The 27,927-nt window shown below is 33.7% G+C and overlaps 4 protein-coding genes across 4 annotated transcripts in view; 2 read left to right on the forward strand and 2 right to left on the reverse strand.

Moving 5' to 3' along the window:
* Nucleotides 1-2,481: 2,481 nt before the first annotated feature.
* LOC136822188 (ADP-ribosylation factor 3-like) lies at nt 2,482-10,052 on the forward strand. The gene is made up of 8 exons (XM_067078431.1): nt 2,482-2,705; nt 3,238-3,348; nt 3,854-3,978; nt 4,375-4,538; nt 6,299-6,309; nt 7,354-7,464; nt 8,917-9,044; nt 9,825-10,052. The coding sequence occupies exons 1-8, from the start codon at nt 2,561-2,563 to the stop codon at nt 9,990-9,992; spliced, it is 963 nt and encodes a 320-aa protein (XP_066934532.1). The 5' UTR covers nt 2,482-2,560; the 3' UTR covers nt 9,993-10,052.
* A 2,846-nt stretch (nt 10,053-12,898) lies between these two features.
* On the reverse strand, nt 12,899-15,537 carry LOC136822211 (ras guanine nucleotide exchange factor L-like). Its single transcript, XM_067078453.1, has 4 exons — nt 15,450-15,537; nt 14,993-15,039; nt 13,591-14,730; nt 12,899-13,185 (listed from the first exon to the last, which is right to left on the reverse strand). Exons 2-4 carry the CDS (start codon nt 15,015-15,017, stop codon nt 12,983-12,985), a joined length of 1,368 nt encoding a protein of 455 aa, XP_066934554.1. The 5' UTR covers nt 15,018-15,039; nt 15,450-15,537; the 3' UTR covers nt 12,899-12,982.
* Nucleotides 15,538-16,034: 497 nt separating this feature from the next.
* Nucleotides 16,035-27,927, reverse strand: part of LOC136822210 (WD repeat-containing protein 75-like) — a 28,981-nt gene continuing 17,088 nt past the window's right edge. Inside the window, exons 15-21 of the mRNA XM_067078452.1 lie at nt 20,860-21,047; nt 20,243-20,400; nt 20,081-20,134; nt 19,465-19,593; nt 18,734-18,825; nt 18,541-18,566; nt 16,035-16,322 (exon numbers count right to left, since the gene is read on the reverse strand). Of these exons, the coding sequence (XP_066934553.1) occupies nt 16,162-16,322; nt 18,541-18,566; nt 18,734-18,825; nt 19,465-19,593; nt 20,081-20,134; nt 20,243-20,400; nt 20,860-21,047 (808 nt within the window). The 3' untranslated portion in view covers nt 16,035-16,161. The remainder of the gene's footprint in view (nt 16,323-18,540; nt 18,567-18,733; nt 18,826-19,464; nt 19,594-20,080; nt 20,135-20,242; nt 20,401-20,859; nt 21,048-27,927) is intronic.
* LOC136822212 (creatine kinase M-type-like) lies at nt 23,727-26,942 on the forward strand. The gene is made up of 4 exons (XM_067078455.1): nt 23,727-23,985; nt 25,135-25,348; nt 25,685-26,212; nt 26,604-26,942. Exons 1-4 carry the CDS (start codon nt 23,749-23,751, stop codon nt 26,882-26,884), a joined length of 1,260 nt encoding a protein of 419 aa, XP_066934556.1. The 5' UTR covers nt 23,727-23,748; the 3' UTR covers nt 26,885-26,942.

Below are 27,927 nucleotides of genomic sequence, written 5' to 3' on the forward strand. Positions count from 1 at the left end.
ATACCACGCTAATAATACAACTTTTTTAAAGCAACAACAAAAGAAATCCATTAGATCGAAACAAACTCCCTTAAGGGCAAAGGACCTGGTATATGACGAGCCGTTTGTCTATTGTTCTGAAGAAGCTGTTTTTCCATCTCTTTACATTCCTCTGGCAAAACCATTACCATAAATATGTTTACGGATTTCGAGTGATGTATAGTAGGGAAGGAAAAATTAGGATTAAAACAATAGCAATTCATGATATAAATGAAAAATAAAAACATGATGAATTCTTTGTGTAACTTTTTGAACTTTACGAGGGGGAGTTTCTAAACATCGTCCAGAAATGGCGACCACGACCAGCGACCACGACCGGCGACCAGATAAATTTGGATTATCGAGTTTATCTGCTCTCTTCACCGTAGAATGTTTAAATCAAGTCCTCAGAATACTAAAAAGTGACTTTTGAAGTAACCAGTCGTTTTCTTGACAAAGTGATACTATTTGACAAAAATATTGACAAGGTCATTAAGTATGATGTTTATAAGCTTTGTTAAACCCAATATTTTAATTATGCTGAATGAGATGCCTTTTTTAGTATGAATAGATAGAACTTGTCAGTAGCAAAAATTTAGAAGGCCAGTTTTAGAGATATGATTCTAATCAATTATTCTATTGTCTTTATGGTGACAAAATGACTAATTTCGACAGAATTAACAATCTGATGATGAAATACAAAGCTTCTCAAACCATTTTCAAAAAATCTTGTGCTACTAATTATTGTGATGCTGATAATACAAAAGGATAGAAATTGACACCATAATCAAGCTCCAAGAGCGTCAAAATAGTTGTTTTACGTATTTAGCAAGTGTCTTTAATGAGATGAGGCAGGGATGAGCTTACTCTTCAATATTAAATATATTCAAATGATAAGGAGAGACACTCTACGTTGGAGAAAGAGAAAAAACTCGATAACCCAAATTTATCTGGTCGCTGGTCGTGGTCGCCGGTCGTGGTCGTCATTTCTGGTCGACGTTTAGAAACTCCCTTACGAGGGGGTTCCATTTTCAATCAAAATGCTAAGAAGTATGAGGATGTGCCATGTAAAAATAAGTTATAGGTGGCCACAGCCGACCTTTAGTTGGGGGAAATTTGTAAAATCGCTCGATTTTTTTAGTCACAGCACTTGTAATACATTTTTGGAAAGCTTTGGAAAAGGGTAGGGGAATCAAAATAACTTTGGGTGCCAATTTCTTTCGGACACTTTAGTGTGAAGAGAAAATAGAGACCTATTGTATATTTTTGGAAAGCTCTCAAAAAATTTAGATTAGAGATATATTGCGAGTATAGGTGATTGCTGTACCTAACTCGAGATATTGAGCTTCACAAAGCGCAAAAACTGGACAAAACAGCTGTTTCTGGCTGAGAAACATTGTTTTTAAGGGTTAATATCTCGAGTTAGGTACAGAAATCATCTATACCAAGAAAACTTTCTTGTCTATACTTGCAATATATCTGTAACCTTAATTTTTTGAGAGCTTTCTGAAAATATACAACAGGTCTCCATGGGTCTCAAAGACTTAAATACCAACGGATTGTTGTTAAATAATCTTCTCAAGATTAGACCTTGTTGATTCAAACTTAAAAAATGAATGGCATCGACAAAATATTTGTACCATATTTCCTATACATTTTTGCAATGTATGTTTTTTTATAAGTATACAAAACTCCAAAAACTGGCTCTCGGAGATGCTTAGGTTAAGAGATTGACAAGGCATAAAATGCTTAGAAGATTATAGGGGAATTTCGAAAGTCTGTAAAGTCGGAAAAACAGGAAGTGTATTATGTTCAAGGTAATGCTTAGCATATGCTTCAATTTTTACCATACCCATCTCAGATATGCTTATAAGAGTGCAATGCTTATAAAAACAGGTACAATGTAAAGATTTCGGCCCGATGTAGCAGAGAAAATGATGAAATAATTTACACATCCTCTTTAAAGAATAAGATAGCTTGAGCTATTGAGCGCTCAGCGACTCAAGTGTTTCCTGCTGAAATAAAAGTTTGAGAGTTGTAGTCTATAGTTGATTTGACAAATCAAAATAGTCACGTTGACATAAATTATGCTGGGAGGTTGAAATTTGATGAGAAACGCATAAATTAATAACAATCAAAAGAATTTCAATAAGCTATTCATGATAGATTACGTATTAATTGATAGAGAGAAATTTAGCCGACTCAACTAAATATGGAATAGGGAAATCTCGTCAAGCTAATAACTGCTGAAAGGTACAAAAAGTATTTCACTGATGTTTATCATAAGAAATTTCGCTGTTATATTTAAACGCGAGAAAGAATAGCGTGGATTATTACAGCGTGGCAAAATTTGACGAGACTTTTGAATTTTTTAAAGAGTATAAAAAACCTTCAATATGGAGTTTATTCAAACGACACACAGCAGAATCAATCAATCATCGAAAAAAGAAGGAAGAAAAAAAAAGAATTTTGTTCACTCGAAAGAAACTGATAAAGAAACATAACATTACATTTCAAAGATTTGTACTGACTTTAAAACAAGATGGGTATCATGCATTCAATCTTCAAGCAATTTATTGGGAAGAAAGAGATTCGCATTTTGATGGTCGGCCTAGATGCTGCTGGCAAGACGACTATTTTATACAAATTGAAATTGGGAGAGGTTGTGCTTTCAATTCCAACCATAGGTATGTGTGATTTTCTTCTTTTTATAAGAACAAAAAGCTTTCATGACCAAAGCATGAGTTACAGACATTTTAAAGCTTTAAAAAATCTAAAACACTCAAATTCTTAGGAAATCTAACAAGAAATTTAAATTTGTAGAGCCACAGGAAGCAATGAAAACCATTTCACATCTAAAACCTACACTTGATTACAAAAATATTTGGTTGTCTCATATATCTTATTTACACAATGGTAAATTATAATAATATCAAAACATGATCACATGATACCAAGAAGTATAATTCATTTTTGTTTGTTTTAAAAGTTCTAACGTAATTCAAAACAACATATCCAAAACCTACACTTGATTACAAAAATATTTGGTTGTCTCGTATATCTTATTTACACAATGGTAAATTATAATAATATCAAAACATCATCACATGATACCAAGAAGTATAATTCATTTTTGTTTGTTTTAAAAGTTCTAACGTGATTCAAAACAACAGAGTGATTAAACAGGGTAGATTCTCAATTTTATATTTCTATCTAAAGGTTTTAACGTGGAGACAGTAGAATACAAGAATATCAATTTCACCGTATGGGATGTTGGTGGTCAACATAAGATTCGACCATTATGGAGACACTACTTCTCCAATACACAAGGTAAGTTGTTTCAAACCTGCATGAAGTACTTAGCACCTTGACGCTTACGAATCAGTGTGAGACAGAACAAAGGTTATCATGGTCAGAGGCCAAGCGTTAAACGCTCAAAATGAAATTGCATGGATTAAGAATAACAAGCCCCTCCCATCCTGACAATTTTAAAGGCGTACTTTTGTCTACTCCTGTTAATGTTGTTAATAAGTTGATTTCAGATTCTGTCCAAGACTTATTTGGCCTCAAAAAGTCTGTTCAACATTCACGAAATCAAGTTAAATGCTTTTTTATGAAAATGTACTCTATAAGAATATTCAAGACGAAGCAATTATTTACAAAATACTATAATAATGTAATAATCATAAATTTGGCAACCTAAGAATGCCACTTCCAGGGCATTTTAGAGCATTTTTGCCTGTAAATAAATATCCACGGTGAAATGGATATACACCTATATCCAAATTAGAAAGAAAAATCAATGATGCGTACCTTTTCTTTCTCACACACACAGGCATCATTTTCGTAGTGGATTCAAACGATCGTGAACGAATAGGAGAAGCCAAAGAGGAGCTGGATAACATGTTGAATGATCATGACTTAAGGGATGCTTCACTTCTTGTCTTTGCTAATAAACAGGTAAAAAACAAATAGAAAGTTGATAAATAGATTCAAGTACTAGTAAAGGTATTTTTAGGCCCTCCATCAAACGACCATACCTCAACCCACTAAATTTCCAGCCAAAATGACCTATTGTGACGGTTGAGTGCAACACTTGCACACACCTTTTTTGACGTGTTTTATATCTTGTTATTACGAAATTTATGACCCTGTGATGCAAGGGAGTCGATTTTTGTGACCCTGCCAGAAACTCAATTGCTGTTTTATGGTTTCACTGTGAGAGACGAGGGTGTAAAAGGACCCTTATGGTCCCCTTATGGCTCGCCTAAGTGCTCCCCCCGGAGGTGCAACAGCTTTCAACACCAACAAACCTTTGGCTAAAGAAATACTTAAAAAAATTACCATTTTTTATAGGACTTACCAAACGCACTGAGTGCATCACAGATCACTGAGAAATTAGGATTGCTCGACATTCGAAATCGGAGTTGGTATACACAAGCTACTTGTGCAGGAAATGGTAATGGTCTCTATGAAGGACTTGATTGGCTGGCTGAAGATTTGAAGAAAAAGAAAGTCATGTAATATTCGTATGCATACAAACAATGAGATATATTGTATATAGTTTAAAATCTGAAACACTAAAATCATTAATCACTAGCACCTGTAAATATAGCTTTCCTTAAATATTTATATAAAACTTGTAATTCAAAAAAAATATATTTCATTAAATTAGGCTTTTAAAATGGCAAGATATTTTTTAAAGTATTCAGAAAACAGCATTTTACGTAGTCCAGGATAATTGGATTTCGGCATTAAAGTTGATGCTGTAAACTCTTTTTATAATAACAGTTATACACTTAAGACCAGCGTCAAGCATGGAAAGAATAAGTTTAGGCAAATCAAAGTTCAAGGAACCAAAAATAGGACGTCAAGTTTTAAAATGAGTTAGGCGAGACCAATTTAATTTGTTTTCTTACGGGCCAAGCTATCCAAAAAAGAGGGTCGGTCGGTCGGCGGAAAAATAAAAAGTAGAATTTCACCAATAAAATCTCCTAAAAAGGCAGCAAAAACTACGACATCAAGGATGAAATCAAAAATTGAACATAAAATTCTCAAACCTTGGAAAAACGACCGAAAATATGACAGCCTGTAAAGCAATGAAAATAAAAAGTGTACTACCACCAAAATCAATTTTATTTTTGTTTTGATTTTTGGAATTTCAGGGTCGGTCGGGCCCGTAAAACAACTAATTAAATTAGTCTCGCCTTACTCTTTTAAACAGGATAAAATCATTGAGGTTCAAAGTGCCACAAAATTAACAACAGTCTAGGCTTATCTGACAGAAATTCACCTGTTCTTATAAAAAAAGTTTTTAATTTAACTACATCAGACAGTTTTAGCCTTTACAAAGAGTAACGAGAGAGATTAATACGAGAGATCTTATTAGTGAGATTAAGTAAATCGGTATAATCACGACGACGAACGAAAATTTAACAGGCTAGTGAGTTTCAACCAATCAAATTTCGTATTTTAACTAGCCTATTACATTTTTCGTCCGTGATTATCCTGGTATGCTAAACCTCAGTATTATGAAAATGTCAATACAGTCAGTCTTCAAACCTATTTATCCAAGATCCTGAGTAATTATAATTATACCATTCTCATTATAGATTGACAACTCAATAAAAATCAAAAAGCAAAATACATAAAAAAACATTAAAGCTACATGCAGTTCTACTATTCTACTATTAAGGCTATCAAGGAAATGTTAGTTAACTGGGACACCATTCATCAAATCTAAGACAGCAACACCAACAAGCAGTGAAAGACTCAATGTTGAACACATTCAAGTCTTGGATTGAAAGAACGAATTCGGTTATATTATTTTTGGGGTTGGATGAAATTTTTTTAGCAATTTTTTAGAAAAACTTCTTAACAAAAATTGGATAATTCTCCACTTGCTAGTGAAGATACAGCTTTCTGTTACATGAAAACATGAAAAAGAGGAAAACAGAGCCGCGTTCATTTTCCAAGAAGACATGATTGGTCATGATGATACATGCAAAATTGTTTATGGTCTTTGGTGTAATCTTTGGAGGTTTCTTTTCATTAATTTTATTTTGGCTGCCCTGGGTCGACTGGTTAAATATAAAAATATTTCTATAAAAATTTTCTTACTTCAATTAAGCTTCAAAATAAAATCATTTTGTTACCATAAAGTTTAAAAAAGGCGCAATGAACAGTTTTAGTGCAATTCCACATGATTTTAACCTTAGTTATGTAAATCGTAATTCATTGAATATCGAGGATAAAATTATTACTTTATGTATATTTTTAGGCGCTCTCGAAGTAAAAATTTCACGCAAAACAATTTTTTTCAGACCCGCTGAATTTTGAGGGTGCAAAAGCCTTCATTGTGGCATCTTTGTATTGCAGTCATAACAAAATGGTAAAACTCAAAGCTTGTACAAATACTCTGCTTACTAATTTATCCTCTATTATCATAGGTCAAAATAGAAAAAGAATAAAATCAAATCAAAACTTTGGTCTGGTGTTCAAGTGAAAAGTTTGCATAGTGAGGAGGTCCAAACAACTAACGTATAGATAAAGATAGGCATCTAAAGGAACGATGCTGAACTCCCTCAGAGATTGTCTTGGTTTGAATAAACGAACTTCTTTATTACTACTGGGAATCAATTCAGCTGGCAAAACATCAATTTTGTATCGTTTATTGCTTGGAGAATTGATGAAAGTTATACCAACAGTAGGTAAATAGTTTTCCTTTATTTTGCCTTCTTCTTTGTCGTACACGAAGGTAGAATAAAAATGGTTCTTGATACCTCTCTGCTTGATGCTCAGTACTAAAGAGAAAGATCAAGGGTAAGTGGAGCAATCCAGGGAAAGGAATGGCGCCCTTCCCTACCTTCAGGTAGACAACTAGAGAAAAGGGTCACCCTCGACTGCGGTCACACACTTACCAATGTAGGATTTGAAGCCACTCATTCCCTACATGGGTCTGCGTGATTTTCATACAAATGCTGGATTGGAATAAGTAAGGTTTGGATTGGAAAAAGTAAGATTTACTGCCAAATTTGAAAATGTAAAACGCAAAAACAAAGAAAAAGTTTCATTTCGTCATCCGAAGAGTGGCGTATATCTAAAGGCTTCACTTTTTCTTGCTTGCGAAAGGTTGAAGATTCACCTCTGGCGATCGGCTTTAAACTCAATCATTCTTATTTTAATCAAAAATATATTTCAAAACCAAAAAATTTAAAAATCCATAACTCGGAGTTTCATGCTCTAAGCAATCATCAGATGTAACTAAAAAATTAAAAAGCTGTGTAAAAACATATGTTACAAAATTGGTAAATTGGTAAATCTTATTTTATGAAGGTTTCCAATCAGAAGACATATTACACAATGGAAATTATTTCAGAATTCTTGACATCGGAGGGGGCTGCAAAATACCTCCATTATGGCGTCATTATTTCGAACATTATCAAGGTATATAATATTTATTTGTTGTATAAAATGTCAGAAAGAATTGTTTTAGTGAAAATTATAGGGCTTTGTATAAAATGTTACATTTGACCCCTTTTGATTAATCGTATAGTTTGAAAAGATTGTTAGTGGTTTCCTAGCACCCACAACCTATAAATATCGTCTGAGTTTCAGAAAGCCATTTCTTCAATTTCTTCTAGAGCCTCTAATTATCAACGTGATATAGTCTTCATAACTCGAACCCGCATGAGGAACACAAATTTGTTCGAGTTACGAAGGCATTGTTAACTTAAGGGCTCTGACCATAGTGAATTTTTCATAATTGCCGTGTTTAAAATGTGTTTTCTGACTGATTTAACCAACAAAACTATGGCATGTTATACATTTTCTGTTAGGCAAACTATTCCTGAATCTGAAAATTCAAAAATTGCATTGAAAAAATTTGATGAAAAAGAAAATGAAGACTTTTGCGAGAAAGAGTATTTCAACTTTGAAGAGCTTAGTTTCGGCGAAGAAAAAACTTTTTGAAACATTTTTCGCAGTAGATGGTGTATCTTTTACCGAACAATAAAAATTTTTGCGGAAAATTTTTCTTAATGCTTCTTTGTCTCTAAATCTTCAAAGTAGTGGTTTTTCATCAATTTTTCATCTGGATTTTGCTTGAAAAAACAGTCATAACTTTTGACACATCTTTTTAGAAAGATTTTCCGCAAAATTTAAAATAGTTCAATTCGTTGCGGACAGTTTGAAAAAAGTTGGAAACAAAAAGGTTAATTACCCATTAAAACTTAGCACTTTTTATAAAAGAAGGCGATGCAACATATTATTAACGTCTTTTTAAAGTTCATAACGTCATTTTTGCAATTAAGTTCTTAATTACTCTTAAGGGGTTTGATTAAAAAGCAATTTATAAAGGCAATTCTTAGGTAAAAGTGTTAAAGGATCTAAAACATAGCTTTTATGTTCAGATACGAAAATCAATTTTCTGACTATGGTCAGAGCCCTTAAGGAGAGATCCGAGTTCAAGTCTACTGTAGTTCTATGTAAGAGAACAATCATATACTTTATCATGCATGATTTGACAGTATAAGGCACAAAATCGTGAAAATATTGTCACTCAATAGTACCGTCCGCGAAATTAAGTCCCCGCGGATATCTCAAAATTTCACGGATGAGCTCAAACGCAAAACTTAATCCCCGCGAAAATTAATTCCATTAAAGTAGCTAAAATCATTTATAGACAAAAGATTAAATTGAAAAATATTTTTGAAATCATTTTCCTAAAAAATTATAGCGCTCTGAATTATCTTTTCAACGGTAAATTGATAGCTAATTTCAGACTTTACTTACTATTCAAAACTACTATTGAAAACTTTCTTGGATTTAAAACACCTATCAACAATCTAAACGCTTAAGGTAGAAAAGTTCATTAAGTCTTTTTTTCACTATCTTTAGGTATTATCTACGTGGTAGATTCGACAAGCCGTGATTACATTGAAGAAACAAAATCCACTTTATATCATTGCATATTAATTAAAGACGAAGCTCAACATTATCCAATTATAGTTTTTGCCAATAAACAGGTGCGATGTCAAAATTTGTACAAGGCTTACTCTTAAAATCGGGTTAAATCGAGGGTCTGTAGAAAGACTTTTTTTCTGAATGCTGATTCACAGGTTTCCAAATTTTTTAAATTATACAGTGTCCCAAAAAAGCGGATAAATAAAATCCTCAAAACTCATTACACTCTCGGGTACCTAATAAGCGTCCCCGCTAATTTTCATTCTTATCCCCCGCTTATTATTTTTTGGGAAACTGTTTTTAAAACTTCCCCCTTTTGCCCTAATTCTCCTGTATTAGCATCATTTTCCACCCAGGACATTTTTATTCCACCCCCTCCCCGCTTATCAAGTTTTGAGGTTTTTTCTCCTCCTACTGCTTATTCCAACCCAACTACCCGGCTAAACATGTTTTTTTATAAGCATTGCACTTATAAGCATGTCTAGGCTCAGATATGGGAAAAAATTAAGCATATACTAAGCATTACCTCGAGCCTATGAAAAAAAGTATAAGCTATTTTGTAGTATGGATATAAGCAGTATTATCTCTGATCCTGTTTTCGGATTTTTATATGCTTATAAAAAAACACGTAAGGTACCCGATTGGATTTAGAATAATTGAAGTAAGATTAAACTTCCCGCTCAATCAATAGATATTAGATTCCCAAGATAATTGAATATCTCATTGAAACGGCTTTTTTTGGAACACACTGTAGAACTCAAAAGGATTAAGATAAATTGTTATCCTCTCTCTAAAAACGGAGATTAAAATAAGGAAATGAGATTGAATAATCTTTATAATAGGACTTACCGAACGCAATGAGCACATTAGAAATCACCGAAAAATTAGAATTGAACGAAATCAAAGATCGAAGTTGGCATATCCAAGGAACTTCTGCTTCGACAGGTGAAGGTCTTTATGAAGGTTTAGACTGGATCTATGATGAAATACAAAATAAAAAACAGGATTGAAAGATATGTTTATAGCACATGTCTTTGGTTAGAATCATTGTGATGAGTTTAACACTGGAGAAGGAGCGAAAACAAAGGAAATTGACACGGTAGTAAATGTTTTGAAGAGTGTTTTGGCGCCACTGCCCGAGCAAGGAAACCTCTTAAACTTCAAGACAGGATGGTGAGTTCATCATTAAAAGATTTGTACATACCTATCAGAGGAAAGATACCATCAAATAATGTTTCCGTGTGGCTGCAATTTCTATCGGTGATGACCAACCCACCACGTAGTTTTAGATTTCGCTCCGTGGATTACAACTAGCTTTATATTACAATCAAATTTGTTAACCTAGTTCTTGATTTTATTTTCTCTGGAAAGAAAAATAAAAAGTGTTAACGTGTTTTCCAGTTTTTTCCACAACTCCAAGATTTCGTATTTCTCTGGTCGAGGGTTACATTCTCCCTAAGTATAATAATTTGCTATTACTCTTCCTGGAGAATACATTCGGAAACAACTTTAATAGTTTTGGCCTTCTGAGAGCAACTTAAAGTCTGTTCACGATAAGTGTGCACTCTTTTTTCTTTTAGCTATAACTTTTGAAGGAATTCTTCGTTCTTTATAAATTTGGTATCGTTGGAGAGATATTTGTGAGTGGAACAATTTGAAGTAAAAAAGTCTTTAAACAAATTCTAAAAACGAAGATGAAAATGAAGAAGAAGAAAATGAAGATCTTGTAGAGAAGTCCTATAGCTTTCATTTTCACTGGAGAGATTCTTTGATCTTAGGAGGTCATCACTGTGAAAGAATATTCACTAAAATATTTATTCAATATAGAGTTATGATACAAAGTTAATAAGTGATTGACCCCAAAAAACAGCAGAAAACAGCGTTTTTAGACGTCAATCAGCTTAAAACTTTGTTTGATATCTTTTCACTTAATGATTATTTTTGAGAAATTTTTTCACATTGATGACGTTCGATGATGAAGGAATCACTTCAGTGAAAATGATAACTATAGCACCTTTCTACAAGATCTTCATTTTTTTCTTCTTCATTTTCATCTTCATTTTCAGAATTTTTTATAGATTTTTTTATTCCAAATTGTTCCACTTACAAATATCTTTCCAACTTTACCAAATTTATAAAGATTGAGGAATTTCTTCAAAAGTTATACCGGGTGCACCAAAAAAAAGTATACAGGTTTGTCGAGATATTGTGAGCTTCAAGATTTAAATTTTTTGTTCATTCTATTTTTATTGTATAGAGGATGCTCTAACTTGAATTTTGAGCTATCATACATTAAGTTTGAAAAAGTAGTTAGAAAGTTATTTCCAAAAAACTGACTTTTTTTCCATGTCGAAATTTAAAAAAATCATTAAAAACAGCAATCACGCTATAAATAAGACAAAATGACAAAAACACAATTTCATTGTTTTTTTTATTCCTTTTTCTCCTATCTTATATTTTGCCAACAGTTTCTCCATCTTATTTGCATGTCATGAACATTTCCAACACCAGCAAACTCAATGCAGACCCAAGTTCTTTGAGCAACTAGTCGAAGAATGGTGATCTATTTTTTCAAAAGTTTTCTCACATAGCACACACATAACATCAAAACCTCTCTTGGAGATTTCCAAAAAAAAATTTCAGCCTTTCCAAAAATATTATCCCACGTGGGAATAGCTTGTTTTACCATATTCTTAAATTCCGTAACGAGTTTTGATGAGCACAGTTGTATTTTTTGGTATTTTTATGTGTAAAGAAAGGTAAGTGTCAAGAACAAAGTTTGCTCGCTGTTTTTAATGATTTTTTGAAATTTCGACATGGAAAAAAAGTCAGTTTTTTGGAAATAACTTTCGAACTCCTTTTTCAAATTTAATGTATGATGGCTCAAAATTCAAGTTAGAGCATCCTCTATACAATAAAAGAAGAACGAACAAAAAATTTAAATCCTGAAGCTCACAAATATCTCGACAAAGTTGTATACTTTTTTTTGGTGCACCCGGTAGATAAATGAAAAAAGAGTACACACTTATCGTGAATAGACTATTGTCCTTTGGGTAAATTGGAGACTTTTTAAATAGCTCGGTTCAACTAAAATTTTTTACAGGTGACTTTTGGTGAATTTTGTATCCTTTCCCTCAAACAAAAGATAGGAGAATCTAAGAGCATCACAGCCAATAGGCAAAAATGATTATTTTATAATTTGTGATAACGTATTTATTTTTGTTCTTAGAGAAAATTTACGGTACATAATGAAAGATCTGTAAAAATCAAGTCATTTAAAATAATGCCATTCATATGGATGATGTGGACGTTGGATAAACGTCAAAAAAATGCCATTCATGTATTTATTTCGGGCCTGCTAACACACGAGCCAAACAGTTATTTTCATTGTTGGTTTTTATATTATACAAGTTTGTTCCAATACAATCGAAGTACTATCGTTCCAGTATTGAGTTAAAAATACACGGAGTCAATAAAAATTGTTACGTTATTATTATTTGAGTTTCCAGGGTTCTTTGCGAGACAGTCAATCTCATTTTCCTTTTTCTTTGATCAGTTGGTAACGGTTAAATCTCCCATCTGGTTACCGATGTTAAATCTGATCATAGAAAGTAAGAGAAATCTTCACATTTTCTTGACCTGGTGACAAGGCTTATTACGATGGCAAAGGCTTCTTGAAGGTAATAAAATATCAAACGTGCACTAGAGCCAGATTGTTTGAGATCAATAAATACATCAGTCAGTCGTGGAATCAAATTGCTGTCCAATCGACAAAGTAAATCCCAGAAAAGATGATGTTTCATTGATTTCTTAAAATAATGAGGTATGCTAATTATAATCTTGATTTGTGTTATTAAAGAACGGGACGAGATGGTCAAGAAAGAAAATGAATTCAAACGATACCATATGTCACAACATGATAAACTGTTTACCATTACCTCGATTTGACAGTTTGACTTTTGAGATGTCAATGATTATTCATCAAATATATATATGATGGTTATGAGAGTAGGAAGAAAATTAGGAGTGTTGCCATGACAACCAGTGCATTGTTACATTTTTTCAACGTCGAAGCATTTTTCTCTTTTCCTTTTTCTTTTGTCAGTTCATCAAGATTAATCTCATCCGTTTCGAAGACACCGTGATGGGGACTTGCATTGCATCTATTGAATTGACAACACGTGAAACAGCGTTTTGAACCATCTGCAAAAAGAAATTGAAATAAGTTTATCAGTTTAAATTCTTTAAATTTAAGGCATCTCTGAAGATTTTCAAGTTTTTTTCAAGAGGAGGGGAGCTCCCCGTTTTTATTAGTCCCGCCAGAAATAGAAATTTAATCAGCAAATCTTTTTATATTTCTACATGTGGAAAATCCATTGGAAATTAAACAATATTTTTTCGATCGTGAAAATTATGCATAAAATATATAAATTACCAAAAGGTATGTAGTTTTACATGCTACGCACTTTTTACTGGACGAAATAAGAATTATGTCAAATTAAGATTCGTCCAATAAAAACTTCCTTTAAAAAACCTCACTTTTAATGTATATAATGACACGTCCCAAATAAAAGAGATAACACCGAACTGATCGATATAGGAACAAACCTCTACAAGGAAATGCACGTGCTTTCAAGCACTGCCTATGATTGGTGCATCCCATTTCATAAGTGATAAAATTATTGTCTTTCTTCTTATGTGATCTTGCGAAACAAATATTATTCAAGCCTTGATTACATTTCAAGATTTTTGATTGCCGTACGCATTCTGGATAAGTAGAGTTTTTTGTACACCGATAACACTCTGGAAACATTTGGTGCTTGAGATGTTTCCTAGAGCCTGCTTGAAACGAAGAATTGCGGTCAGCTCTGGATACGTTATGCAAAGGGATGTATTGAGCGAGAATTTCATTTCGTTTGCGTTTGTAATCGACATCAAATACAGTGGTTTCGTTCTGGAGAAACTTAGCGGACGATATAGCTGAGATTGTCTTGTTTAAGTTTAATGTAGTATTTGCTGGTTGAGATAAAGTATGGTTCTGAGGATTCGATACTGTTGCATTTTTGCTTAGATTCATCGTTGAATTTCTATAGTTTGAAGTAAAATTCGAGGTGTTATCTTTGTTGTTTAAAGTAGCATTTTTCGATATTGTAGCATTGACTTCCTTTAATATTGGCACATTTTCCTGGTGAATTTCGGGTGGAGTTGTTTTAGTCAATTTAACGCTGTTGACTTTCTCTGAATTATCTGTGGATCCTGTATTGGTCTTATTTCGGTAAAATAACAACTCTTCCTTAGGTTTTTCTTTCGTGGTGTTAGCTTTTGTTGCATTTTGACCAGAGAGGAGAGTCATATTAGATGGTTGTATGAGAGATGAGGAATTTTTAAGTAGGCTGTCAAATTTAACATTGGTCAAATGCTCCTTCGCGTCATTTTGGTTCGGTGATGGATTCATGCTCAGCTGTTTAACTGTATCTGTTTTATTGGCAAACTGAGCAGTCGAATTCGTGAAAATTTTATCAGGATTTTTCGTTCGCTTTTGTGGCTTGACATTGGTCTTTTTACGTCGGCGTGGGTTGGCGTGAAGTGGTAAGCGCCCACGCCCGTGGTGTGATATGTGGTTAGCTTGGGCGTGATTGTAAAGCCCTAATGTTGCTGGATCGAATTGGAACAATGAAATCGACATTCCTTTTTCTTGTTTTGAGTAATGTTGTCCTTGTGTTGTCGTTATTATTGCGATCATCAGAGCTGAAAAGGAATACCAAACTAAATCAATCTTTGAACATCGTGGCAAATATTTTGGTAAGCAAAAACAGAAATATACCAAATGAGACACAAAGATAATGATTTGGAAAAATTTGAAAAAAATTGACTGAAAACCTGACATAAATTTTAGAGAAAGAGCCTCGAAACGTCTGAGAATCAATTCTATTGAATTTTCTAGCCTGGAAAATTTAGACTCAAGGTCAAATTCATATTCTTGAGCAATTGTATTAGAAAAGATCCTTACCCAGAAATGTCCATTTTGTATGCATTTTTACGTCCTGTCATTCAGGTCTTAAAAAAATAAAACTGTTATAATAATTCAAAGTTGGACAAATCAATTGTAATATTGGCAAAAATAAGGGGAAATCGAAAGAAGTACCATGTTGGTGTCCATAGCAACGCCTAACATCAAAAGTCATCTGAAGTTGTGGACACGATTTAAAGGTTTTGTTTTTACATTAGTGTTCCCGTTTCATATCAGACACATATTTCATATCAGGACAGTGTTTGCCTTTTGTTATGTTATGCTGAAATAAGCAAAAAATGTGTTTCTTTTCCTATTTCTGACCAATCTTGCTCCACATTCGTATCGATCTAATGTGTAAAAACTCGAGAATTAAAATTGACGAGTAAGCAAACTATATATCAACCTTATTTAAAAACAAAACCTTTAAAGAAAAATGATTACAAAAATACCTTACCACGTGAGTGAAAATGAAAAAAAAAAATGTGTGCACCACAGACGCACAACAACTTCAGTTGTCCATAGACTTCTGCAACAGAAAATCTAGCTGCATACAAGTCGCTAAAGGTATACAAAACAATTAGTTCTACTTCGATGCACAAACTCACTCAACCGAATTAAAACATTTTTCAAAACAAATTCAAAATATAGCAAAGATGTATACAAATATAATTGAACAATGAAAGGAAAAAGGGAGTTTCCTGGAAGAAAAGCTTAGCTGAGTGTTTCTTTATACCCAGTCCTACTGAGGGATTTGTTATGAATATGCATCTATCATTCGTTATACAGTCAACTCTTGCTAATTCCTACTCGCAACCGCTAGTCTGCATTGTTCAAATAAAAAAAAATGAGTATTTTGCGAGAGTCTCCCTTGATGGGAATTAAGAATTAGTTTAAATTGCAGAAAGATTCGAATATTAAAATTACCAGACTCCACTGAACATTCGAGGTTTCGAGGGGTTCTTTGTGATATAACCCTGCATTAACCATAAACACTTATAAGCTTAGCTACCGATTGAAAAATATCGTTTTAAATACATAGTTTCTTTGAGAGCTGATTATATGTTTGCTTTTAGTATAGCCTAATATGGTATAGATCTTTCTAAAAAATGGTAAAAAATAGAAAAAGGCAACAAAATTGATAAAAATAATGTTAGCAAAAAAATTCTTCACTTTCCAGCCAAAATAGATCTAAGTAAATCGATTTTCGGTTTTCTTAGCTTTAAGTCAGCAAGGACGACATTTTGAACTTGATCACCTGAATCTTCATTGATAGTTGATCCCTCCTCAGTCATTTTTTCGTCTTCGTCATTAATTGTTGTCGAATTTTCTATAGAAGTAGAATCATAGTTTATCAGTACAATATTTCCACAAGTATAGTATGGAATCCTTACGGAGTCTGCAGACTCTATATCTTTACACTTAATTATTTCAAAATCGAGGTCATTTTAACACTGTCTTAATCATTCTAATTTTTCTAAATTCGGCATTTTTTCATTAAAGATACTCTTATGTTGACTAAGCAAGATTAACATTAGAACATTTCAAATTTGCGCATGCACAGAACGGAAGCGGCAGAATGAAACGATGTCCTTTAAAATACTTTAATGAGATAAATTTTGGCGGGTATTACATTTTGCGGATTTTTAAGTCCAAATGTAAATTTAGAAACTTCTTATCCGCGAAATCTTTTTCCAACAAAACGCAAAAAATTTCAAATAACTATTTTTATAATTAACTAGCTGTAGCTGAACGCACTAAAAGTCCAATGGATAAAAAAAGGAATCTCTTCAAAGTATGACTCTAGCCCTCCCCGGGTGTCTCATCTCTTAACCATATTTGGATTGTGCCGCTGGTAAGGGTCCCTTTTTCGGCTCTGAAGATATCTGACAGGGTCTTTAATTTGCTAATTTTCAAGATTTCATCTGACAGGGTCGACTTTTGGTAATTTTTGACAATTTTCAGGGTGGAAATTATAAAATTTTTCAATTTTGCGTCTACTAAGTTTTTTTGATTTTCTTTCTGTCAAAAATTTACCAGATACCCCGATATAATTCATATCTGACAGGATCCATTTTTTAAACTCCAGTGTAGATATTTTTCTCGCTTGGTTTGCGTCAATAACGCCGTTCAGTTCTCTAATTTGAAAAAATTGTGTGTCATGGTAGAGGAGTGAAATGTAGAAATGACAATTCTTCAGGAAAAAGCGGGACAGCCACAAAGAATAGTGCATCTCTTTGTTTTTACCATATTAAAAAGATAATAAGACAATTCTAAATTGCTTACAAATTAAATATGTAAAACAACGTACACCCTTTTTAACAGAAACGACGACTCGAATGTTTTTATGTGAAGAAAGAGGTGGACTAATTCTCCGGGAGGTCGTCAGTAGTCCGACACTTTCTAGTCCGACAGTATAAATGTCCGACGTTGGGTTTGACGAATGCGTCAGTATTCCGACAACAATTTTGTCCGACAACGAGTAAAAAAAAAACATATAAAAAACGTAATATGAATCGCGGAAGAGGAGTCACATATTTTATAAAAATCCAAAGTTCCAATTTTGAGGTTAGGCCCCTAAACCCGACTTTTCTTAAATTTTGGTAAGCTTCTTAGGATTAGGCTTTCAAGAGTCAAGAAATTGGATTTAGCTGTTTTTACGACTCTTCTTTAGTGATTTACAACCCTGATTGTTCCTTTATTTCTAATTATGCCAAAATTCCGCCAAAATCAACTTTTATTAATATTATCTCAGTGAAAAACCCTTATTCAACATTTGACACCCAAAAATCTTTCGTTTTCGGACAAAAGTTACGTCGGAAAAAAAGACTTCCAAATTTTAAATTTATTTTATAGATTCGGACTATTTTACTGTCGGACTAGAAAGTGTCGGACTAGTGACATGCACCAATTCTCCTTTTGCTTTTTATCGCCCTTTGTCGACAAACTTTTTGATTTTTATGTTTTGATTTTTATGTTATGATTTTACATTGGAAATGTTCTTTTCTATAAAAGAAACTTGTTTTGTTTTGAAAAGAATTCGAATGTCATTAATAAATACGATCGTTAAATACATTCGAAAACATTTCAAACAAAAGAAAAGAGAAGAACAGGATCAGGCAAAGCTGGGCAGAAATTAAAATTACAAAATGTAGATGGGCCTTAAATTTCAAAACTAAGGCTGAATAAAGTCTAAACCAGGCTCTATCCGATCTGTCAATCAAAACAAAATAATATTGCTTGCGAAAACGGAAGTGACACAAAAACAAACAGACATACAGACTACGGCTATTGATATATAGATATCAACTGGCGTCAAAAGAGCGACAACAATGCGTATTTTAACGACCAGTATAATAATTTGGTAGTAAAAAGGAAACAAATCATAAAAATATCTTCTCCCAATAATGCAATCCGCAAAATTTAATCCCCCGAAAATTTATCCCGTTAAAGTATCATTAGTAGGGGCGTCCTAGGATTTACTCTGCTCTTATCTCTTGAGAGCTAGTAAGAAAACGATCGGAAAATGTATTTAATGGTGTACAAACCTTCTTTTGTCTCATCGTCGGTTAGCCTACAGTAAGTAAAAAAAGTAAAAACGATTGTTAGATTTTTTATGAATGTCTTTGGTCTTGACTACATTTGTACAACGTTTCTCTCTTTTTATTTGAGAGAATGCGCCAGGAGAACAATAACAATCGACTTTTGTATTCCCACAGCTTAGAATTTAATATATCTTACTTTACTTTATTGCTTGACAAGAGAAGCGAATGATAGAACGCATTACACATGACATTAACATCCGGTAAAATGTGAGATGGTGTTGTCAGCATCTAAGAATTCAAAGATAAACTATTATTAGTTAAAAAAGCTTCAACTTCAAAATTTAACATACCCTGATTGATGCTAGTTAAACTATTAAACTCATTAATGCTAACGCTTTCAATAACTTCTAATTTACATTGTAGTGATCACGAGTTCACGAATAGAAAGATCCAAAGCGACCTTAAACAATGCCAGTGGCACTTAAAAGCTGAACTTATTTTTCTAATACACTTTCTTTTTTATAAGAACAATTTTATAAGAGCAATGAGGCTCAAAAATGCCAAAAAATAAGAACAATTTAAGAACAATGCTGAGCCTGAAATTACTCAATTTCAAGCAACTTAGGGGTTAAAGTAGTAAAAATTGGGTATAACGGCTAAAATACCTCAATTACACCCTATAATAAGAACAAGATAAGAACAATTTGAGGCTCCAAGTGCCAAAAAAAAGAACAGCCGAGCCTCAGCAAAAATTTACTGGTTCTTATAAAAAAAAGTGCAATGCACTAAACGACGAAATAAACATAAATTTAGCCTCTCTTTCAATCTACAATAGCTCACAGATGTTCTGATCGCGATATCGAAGTCGAAGATTTTTAAGAAAAGACTGTTGCTTTATCAATGAAGAGGATAATTACAGAAACGCACCTGTCTCATTGCAGCTTTGGCTGGGTTACCCAAAGGCAAATGTGAATAAGTGTCTGCGATAGTAGATCTTTCTTTTGGACGACTGCTTCCAAAGATGCTTTCAAAGGTTGACTGCTCCTTGTCTCTTGACTATAAGAACCAACAATAAAATCGATGATATAACAACTCAGTTTTATAATATTCTTATTTTCGTAGTTCAGATTGCGCTCATTTTCATGTACATATTTTTCTTAAAAATAACCAAGTTGCTAAGGATCGAGCCCTGAAATAAGCCAATCTTTTTCCACTATCTCGTAAAATAAAAAGCTTCTTAGATAATCTAAGTATGGGAAACGGTAACCCTTGACCCAATAATCATAAATATGGGTAAATATCAGAGGCGGTCAGAGCATATTTTTCAGAAAATGAGCTCGCTAGAATGCAAAGCAACTCCAAAAAAAAAAAAAAAAATGTGTAGGTGGGGCTCATAATCAGTATTTCTTAATCTAATCATAGTTTTTGGTCAAATTTCAATGTTCATGTTAAAAGGCGAGTAGTTATAAATGGGATTGAGCTGACAAAAGGCGAGTAGTTATAAATGGGATTGAGCTGACAAAAAATCGCGGAAAATTCATACCTGATTGAAAATGTTTTCACGAATCGGATCCAGATCACCCAGACAATAAATATCCTACAAAAAAATTTCATAATTTGATAATTCATGAGTATTAATAGTTCTCGAATCAAAACTTGCTGTTAGTGTTGCTAGAAGATGTGAAAATCAAAATCAAGACATTACCCCTGTCTCAGTCATGAAATAAGGTTCTCCTGTTTCAGGCCACTCGTCGCAAAGTTGGGAAGGTGGGCTGACGAAAATCACATCTTTAATCTTGGAGTCTTTGGGTAACTCATTGACCACAATTACTGGGTGTGGTGTTGAAGGGTCGAACATTAAATCTGCAGATATGAAAAAGATTCATTTTTTATGTCTAAGATAAAGTTGATATCATACGCGTAGGTAGCCCAGTAATCTAGGACTTTAAGACTTTTCAACTGTGAGGAGCAAAAATTCGAACCTGGGTATCTACAAGTCAACGGATCCTTTATATTTTTTCAACCAAAAATATCTTTTGCATCGCGGAAAGTCACTCTTTTAAAATATATAGAAAGGACAGACTATTTCAAAATGGAAACCCATTCCTTGTTAATGTCCATTTACTCTATCAAAACCTAAGTCAGTGTGATTCGTTGAGTTCATATCTCCAAAGGGCTTTTTAAAAAGTTAAAACTTTTGGATGGAAAATAAAGCCAATTCCTCTGTTATTACTCGGGCTTTAAACTTAATGAGATAGAAAAGCAAATGGACTTTAATTTAATAAACATTCTTTCTTAGTGGACCCGGTATTTCGAACTTACAACGTTGCTTCTTTTTATGGCTAACTACTGCTGCAAAATACTTGGAGAAGGGGTCGGCCACCAGATGGGTCACCGTAGCTTCCAGTTGCCAAGCAACATCGAACGTTTTCAAGTCCCATACAATCATGTTGTGTTGAGATGCAGCGATAAGGAAGCATGAAGATTCGTTATTGCAAATACAAAATGTCCTGAGGAAAAAATCATAAACGTCTGTCAAAAAAAGTCATCAAAGGTGTGGGGGGAGGGGGAGGCGTACTGAACTTAGTAATTACCGATAAACGGATTACTTTTTACCCCAATTACCGATATACCGAAAACACTCTCGCTCAAATACCGATACCGATCGATTTGTGTCAACATTTATTCATATGTAGATTTTCTAGACCCCCTTTCCCTAGGCTGCGCGAGTCCCCATTATTTTGATATCGAGGATGCGTATCGCGTATAAAATTCCCGTCCGAGAGTTACTCCAGATTTGGGGTAATTAAAAGTTGCATGAATTTACATAATTTCCTCATATCCAGTCAAAGAAAGAAAAACATGAAGTCGTTGTGTTGTCGCTTTCACAATTACAAATTTTCATTCATTGAACAAAGAAAAAAAAGCAGTCGTTGTGTTGCTGTGACGCAAAATCAAACTATCGAACATGTTAACCGCACTGGCTCAACTTCAGTATTTTCTAAATTAATTGTAGGCCCAAATTGTAAACATATATAAAAATAAAAATAAATATATTAAGAAATGAAATTTTTCATAAAAGAAAAGTTTTAGCCTCGTTTTGGTGAAAAACTCGTGACCACACCCCTAACAATCAAAATTTTGAAATAAATGAAAAAACATGGCTCCAGATATTAACTCAAGGAACAAGTACCGTATTACTTCGAATAAACGCCCGGGGCGTTTATTTAATTTTTTCGATTTTAGGAGGAGCGTTTATTCGAGGTGGCGTTTAAAAGAAGGGTGCGTTTATTGAATTATTTAAAAGCCGAACATTTAGAGCAAATATACCCTTTGTTTTAGTTCTTTATCAGGATTTTAGGGAAACATTTCTTTGGTTCACCGTTTTGAGGTGACAGACAGAAAGACAGACAGACAGACGTAAAGACAGACAGACAGACTCTTAAAAGATTCAATGATGAGAACATGATTTCCTAATTTCACATCATCTTTGATACCAATAGTAGATTGAGAATACCGAAATACCGATATACCGATATAAAAAAGGGTCTTTTATCCAGATGCTCTTGAAATACCGATTACCGAGTTCATTTTTTCCCCTAATACCGATGTCCCGATACAAAATAGGCAATTAAGTACCGATGTTTCGATGTACGCCTCCCTTAAAAGTACATCTTTCCAAAGGGTATTACTATTTCTAAATTCAAAACTTTTGGTTTTCGAAACAGCATTTCTAACAGACTTCATTTGAAAATTAAATAGCAAGCAGGGAATAGAAAACCCTTTTGAAATAATTCCGATGTTTTAAAGGTAACAAGGAGCCATGGTAAGTTTTGGGCACAAACAAAAACAATCCTTTCTTTCATGTAAAGATAACTCTAGCTCTTTAAAAAAAAATCTAATGAAGCAACTTCAACAAATCCAAAATTTGTGTCTTACATTTCAAGGATTACAATTTCGCATCACTGTGTAAAAAATCAAGAAAGTCCAAAACTTCCATTTTGAGGTACTTTTTGACCCAAGTTTGCCATTTTTTTTCTCGAAAATCGGGCTCTATCACATTTTAAACAATACCATTTTACATCAATGGAAAAAAACATAAAATAATACCAAGGCAATCGCGAGTGCTCATATTCCCTAAAAATGACAAAAGGGAATTTCCCCAAATAGAGAAAATCCGAATTTTACGGCCAAAAAACAATTTCCAGAAAAATTAAATGCGTCAATCCTGAGAAAAGCTGATAACAGACGAACGGACGAACGAACGAAGAAAATTTAAATTAAAGAACTTCTCTGGTAGGTCCAAAAATGAAGCTGTCCTTTTCCGCAACTAAGATCATTTTTATTATTTATACACAGATTCTTTATTAGAACCAAGTTTAAGAGAATTTATACAGGCTGAAATCTGGGAAAAATAAAAAAACATCGTAAGAGCATGGCCAGCCGCTGAGAATTGAAAAGATTAGCCAAATTTTCTCAGAAGTGATCTGAATTCAAAAGGAATTTTCGTAATTGTAATAATTCTTCATACTATGCTATAAACTGTCAAATTGTAAATTAAACAGGTATGTCCGACTTGAGGGCTAATAATTTATAACCCAATATTATTCTCTACATCAAATCAAATAAATTTCAGTCAATATTTAAAGTTTTCGCGTGGTGATTTTAGAAACTTAATTGACAAACACCAATGCCATCCATGGAAACAACTCCATGGCAAATATAAACAATACATTTGAAGTCAAATTTTACTGTGTTTGACGTCAAAAAACAAAAATAAAACGATCAACGTCAATTATAACACGGCGCTTTTACTGGTTTTCAGATCAAAAGTTTTCAACTCTTTTTTCGTATCTTTTTCATCATTTCTTTAAAAGTACTTTTTATGAATTTAACTTTAAATTTTCAAATGATTTTGTAATTATAGTTAAAAAATATTCTAAAACTATTGAACCAGCCTTTTACCGTATGACAGTAGCTTAGCTTAGCTTATATTTCAACTCTGCACCTGTAAGGTCTTATTGGTTGTGGATAAAAATGGAATAAGTTACACAAAAGCCTTTAAAGAAAAACAATTCACTACGTCTCACGATAAAAGTTGCTTTGAAAAGTAATTTTCATTGCAACCATGAATAGAAAATGAATTTCCTTTGTTTCTTCACATAAAAAAATACAGTATACCTTTTTTAGGTTTAAAAATTTCCCATCAAGATGTTACGAGCTCTCGCTAAACCCATCCATCTGGTGTACACTGCTGGCGGTGCCGCTTTGGGTTATACAGTATCCCGAATGGTATCCCCTGAACCAACTCCATACACAGGAAATTATGAAATTAAAGAAGCGTATAGGAATTTTCCGCCATCTTGGGATTATCCAGATTTGACAAATCATAATAACTGCTTGAGTAAAGTATTGACACCGCAAATGTACGCTAAGCTTCGTGATTTGGTAAGGTTCAATCTTGTATTCAAATTTGAAAACATCTTTCAATGATGATTCTTTGCTGCGGATCAGATAACTACAGAGGAACTTAGGAACAAATAACTACTGCGGTGACATTAGAGGTTCTAATGTTGTTTAATAAACGCGACGCTTTTCCTTTTTCTATAGTGCGAATGCCACATACTCTCGGGTGCCTAATAAACGTACATGTACGTTTATTAATTTTGACAAATACTTTCCTCAATTTCAAGTCTCTACTTGTACTTCTGAGGCTAAATACCTTTCTTTGACTATGAAGGTTTTATCTATTTGTCAAATGAAAGCATAATAACCATTATTTACCCCCTAACCTAACCTGAAAAGACCCTTCAATTAGATTTTTATGCCTCCATTTTCAACCCTGTATGTTTATTTGTTACTGTACGTTTATTAAGAACTCGAGAGTAAAGATCTTATCAGGATTGCTCGGTCTTTTTGAGTACCTGAAAGTTAAAGCCAAAGTTTTTATTGAAAGAATGTGCTGTCATATCACTCTCTCGACCCGGCTGATAATCGAAAGTATCAATTGATGTCAAACGAGCTTAGTAAAGCTCGAAAATTGCAGATGTAGAACGATAATCTCGGTATACATTCACTCATCATCTGGCTAAGGCTATCACTGTGTCTCACAAACATTCTGCCGATTGTTAGTGTGAAGAGCACTTCCAGGCAGGGTATTAGGGAAATATGGTAATAGTTTCTCTACCTTCACTCATATAACTCATTAGTCACTATATAAGTTACATATGACATATGAGTTACTTTTCTTTTTGACTCAAAGTACTTTCTTCCTTGTGGTCGTTTTAGATCACTAGTTTGTCATTGATGAAATTCGATTTCATCAAATTTTCTTTTTCCATACCAACCTGAAAGATTATACGGGAATTTTCATTCTAGACCTTTGTTGTAAATTAAGTCATGTCCTTTTGTTTTGTGAGTTTTGTCTTTGGTGTTTTTTGAAGTAGTTGAAGGCATTTTACTTGGAGACTATACAAGTGTTATTTATATTTAATTGATCTATTTTTTCATGCGCTAGAGACAAATTATTTGATAGACCTCTCCAAACATGCTTTCTTCCAGATTAAACCTGACAATCACTTTCAATTGAAATTTCAGCAAACACCGTCAGGTTATACACTCGATATGGCCATCCAAACAGGTGTCGACAATCCCGGACATCCGTTCATTTCAACGGTCGGTGTTGTTGCCGGTGATGAAGAATCTTATGAAGTCTTCAAAGATTTGATGGACCCCATCATCCAAGACAGACATAATGGTTTCGGACCAAATGATTATCATAAGACTGATCTTGACGCCTCCAAAATCAAAGGTATTTTATGACTTTCATTCCGCTGATTGGGTTAAGATGTCATTTCTAAATATTTTTGTTCAACTCTCGTGACCAGTATTAACTCGGACCTTAACAATCCAAATCTTGCGTTTGTTTTTACTACAAATTCTATTGGTTAATTTCTTTACAAATTCATAAATAGTTCAGTGATGGCTTGATTACCACAAACTAAAGGCTTTTATTGAAACTCTCAGTCAGTTTTTCTTCGAGGTGAAATTAAGCCTGTATCACCATAATTTCTTAAAGATCAATTCATCGGTTTATAACTCGTGTGAATTACGTGAAAACTGTAGAATGTAAAACACATTTTTCTAGGTGGAAAATTTGATGAGAAGTATGTATTGAGTTCACGAGTGCGAACAGGACGTTCCATCAAGGGACATTCCCTTCCACCACACTGTACTCGTGCTGAACGTCGCAGTGTTGAACACATTGTCACATCCGCCTTGAACTCATTACAAGGTGATCTGGCAGGTACTTATTATCCATTATCTGGAATGACCGACAATGAACAACAACAATTGATTGATGATCATTTCTTGTTCGACAAACCAGTATCTCCATTATTGACCTGCGCTGGTATGGCACGTGACTGGCCAGCTGGCCGTGGTATGTGGCATAACAAAAATAAGAATTTCCTGATCTGGATCAACGAGGAAGATCACACTCGTGTCATCTCTATGGAGAAAGGCGGAAACATGAAAGGTGTTTTTGAACGATTCTGCCGTGGATTGAAAGAAGTTGAGAAACATATTGAGGAACATGGCCATGGATTTATGTGGTCCAAACGGCTTGGATATATCTTGACTTGTCCATCTAACCTTGGAACCGGTCTTCGAGCTGGTAAGTAGACTCATTTAATACTTCTATAATAAAGCTGAACATTCAAAAACAAATGCACCATCTTTTTGTAGAGTTTCTTTGTAGATAATTGTGCAGCATATCGTTAATTACATTTACTTTTTCGTATGAATTGAAGCATGGGATAAGCATTGGGATAAAATATAACGGGAGTCGCTTGAAAATGATCGAAAAAAGTCAATGCAATGGGGCCAAAATAGGTTATTGCGCATATTTCAGAGCGCGATAATGGCATTGCATCAATTTTAGACGGCCGAAAGTCTGTTAACTTTGGTTGAAACTAAAGAGAGGCAAGACAGAAAATCAACCACCCAACTAAAGTTCATGCCTCGTTGTCTATATAATAAAAATGAGCGCCTCTTTTACTTTATAGGTGTCCACGTAAAATTACCAAAACTGTCCAAGGACAAACGCTTCGATAAGATTCTCCAATCATTTCGTTTACAAAAACGTGGTACAGGAGGTGTCGACACTGCTGCTGTTGGTGGTACATTCGATATCTCAAACTTGGATCGTCTTGGACATTCTGAAGTTGAACTGGTTCAACAAGTCATTGACGGCGTCAAAAAATTAATAGACATGGAAAAGGCCTTAGAAAAGGGCAAGAAAATTGACACACTCTTGCCTAGAAACATGAAAAAGTCTCATCAATAGAGATTTTCTGCTCCAAACTTAAAGCACACACTTTAGATTCCTTTTACTGTAAATAAAAACCAAGAAATCTTTTTATATTTTGAATAAATCAATTAATATTTACTACAAAAACCTAAACCTTCTTGATTTCATGAAGGATTTGTACCAAACTTGTAAAAATATTCTGTGCAAATGGGTTGGCCGTTTTCTTACGATGTTCGAAAAGGTCATACTACACACATATCAAAAAGAGCATGGAAAGAAATCTAGCTGATTTTATTGAAGAGAAATACTACTTGGAAGAATGTTTTAGTTAAATTACATTTATTGAAGTCACTCTGAGCAGGATGACATGCCAGCGTCCATATCGGTTGCGTCTAACCGATATGGCCATTTTAGTTTAATGTTTCTAAATCTTTGTTTGCTTGTTTTTATTGAAAAGAAATACTACTTGGAAGAATGTTTTAGTTAAATTACATTTATTGAAGTCACTCTGAGCAAGATGACATGCCAGTGTCCGTATCGGTTGCGTCTAACCGAGATTGCCATTTTAGTTTAATGTTTCTAAACATTTGTTTGCTTATTTTTATTGAGAAGAAATACTACTTGGAAGAATGTTTTAGTTAAATTACATTCACTGAAGTCACTCTGAGCTGGATGATATGTCAGTGTCCATATCAGTTGCGTCTAACCGATATATTTATTTTAGTTTAATGTAGCAAATCTTTGTTTGCTTGATTTTAGTGAAAAGAAATACTACTTGGAAGAATGTTTTAGTTAAGTTACATTTATTTTATTGAGAATAACCTAGTTGATCTTGCAAAAAAAAACAAGCAACATGCTGAATGGACCTACCTGATGATAAAAGTTAGATAGCAATGCGGAAAGAAAAATGAAAAAAATCAGTCAGAAAATATAGCGTTTAGCGAAAATACTCAACACAATAAATTCATCATTGATTGTTGATGGGAGGAGAGGGAAGGGTTGTAGGGAAAAAATAAATAGGAAGTTCTGGTCGCAAAAATCAGTTTTATTGACAATTGAATCATGCTTGATGGTGAGCA

The sequence above is a fragment of the Clytia hemisphaerica genome, unplaced genomic scaffold (assembly GCF_902728285.1).
Source record: "Clytia hemisphaerica strain Z4C2 unplaced genomic scaffold, Clytia hemisphaerica genome assembly, whole genome shotgun sequence".
Classification (NCBI taxonomy): domain Eukaryota; kingdom Metazoa; phylum Cnidaria; class Hydrozoa; order Leptothecata; family Clytiidae; genus Clytia; species Clytia hemisphaerica.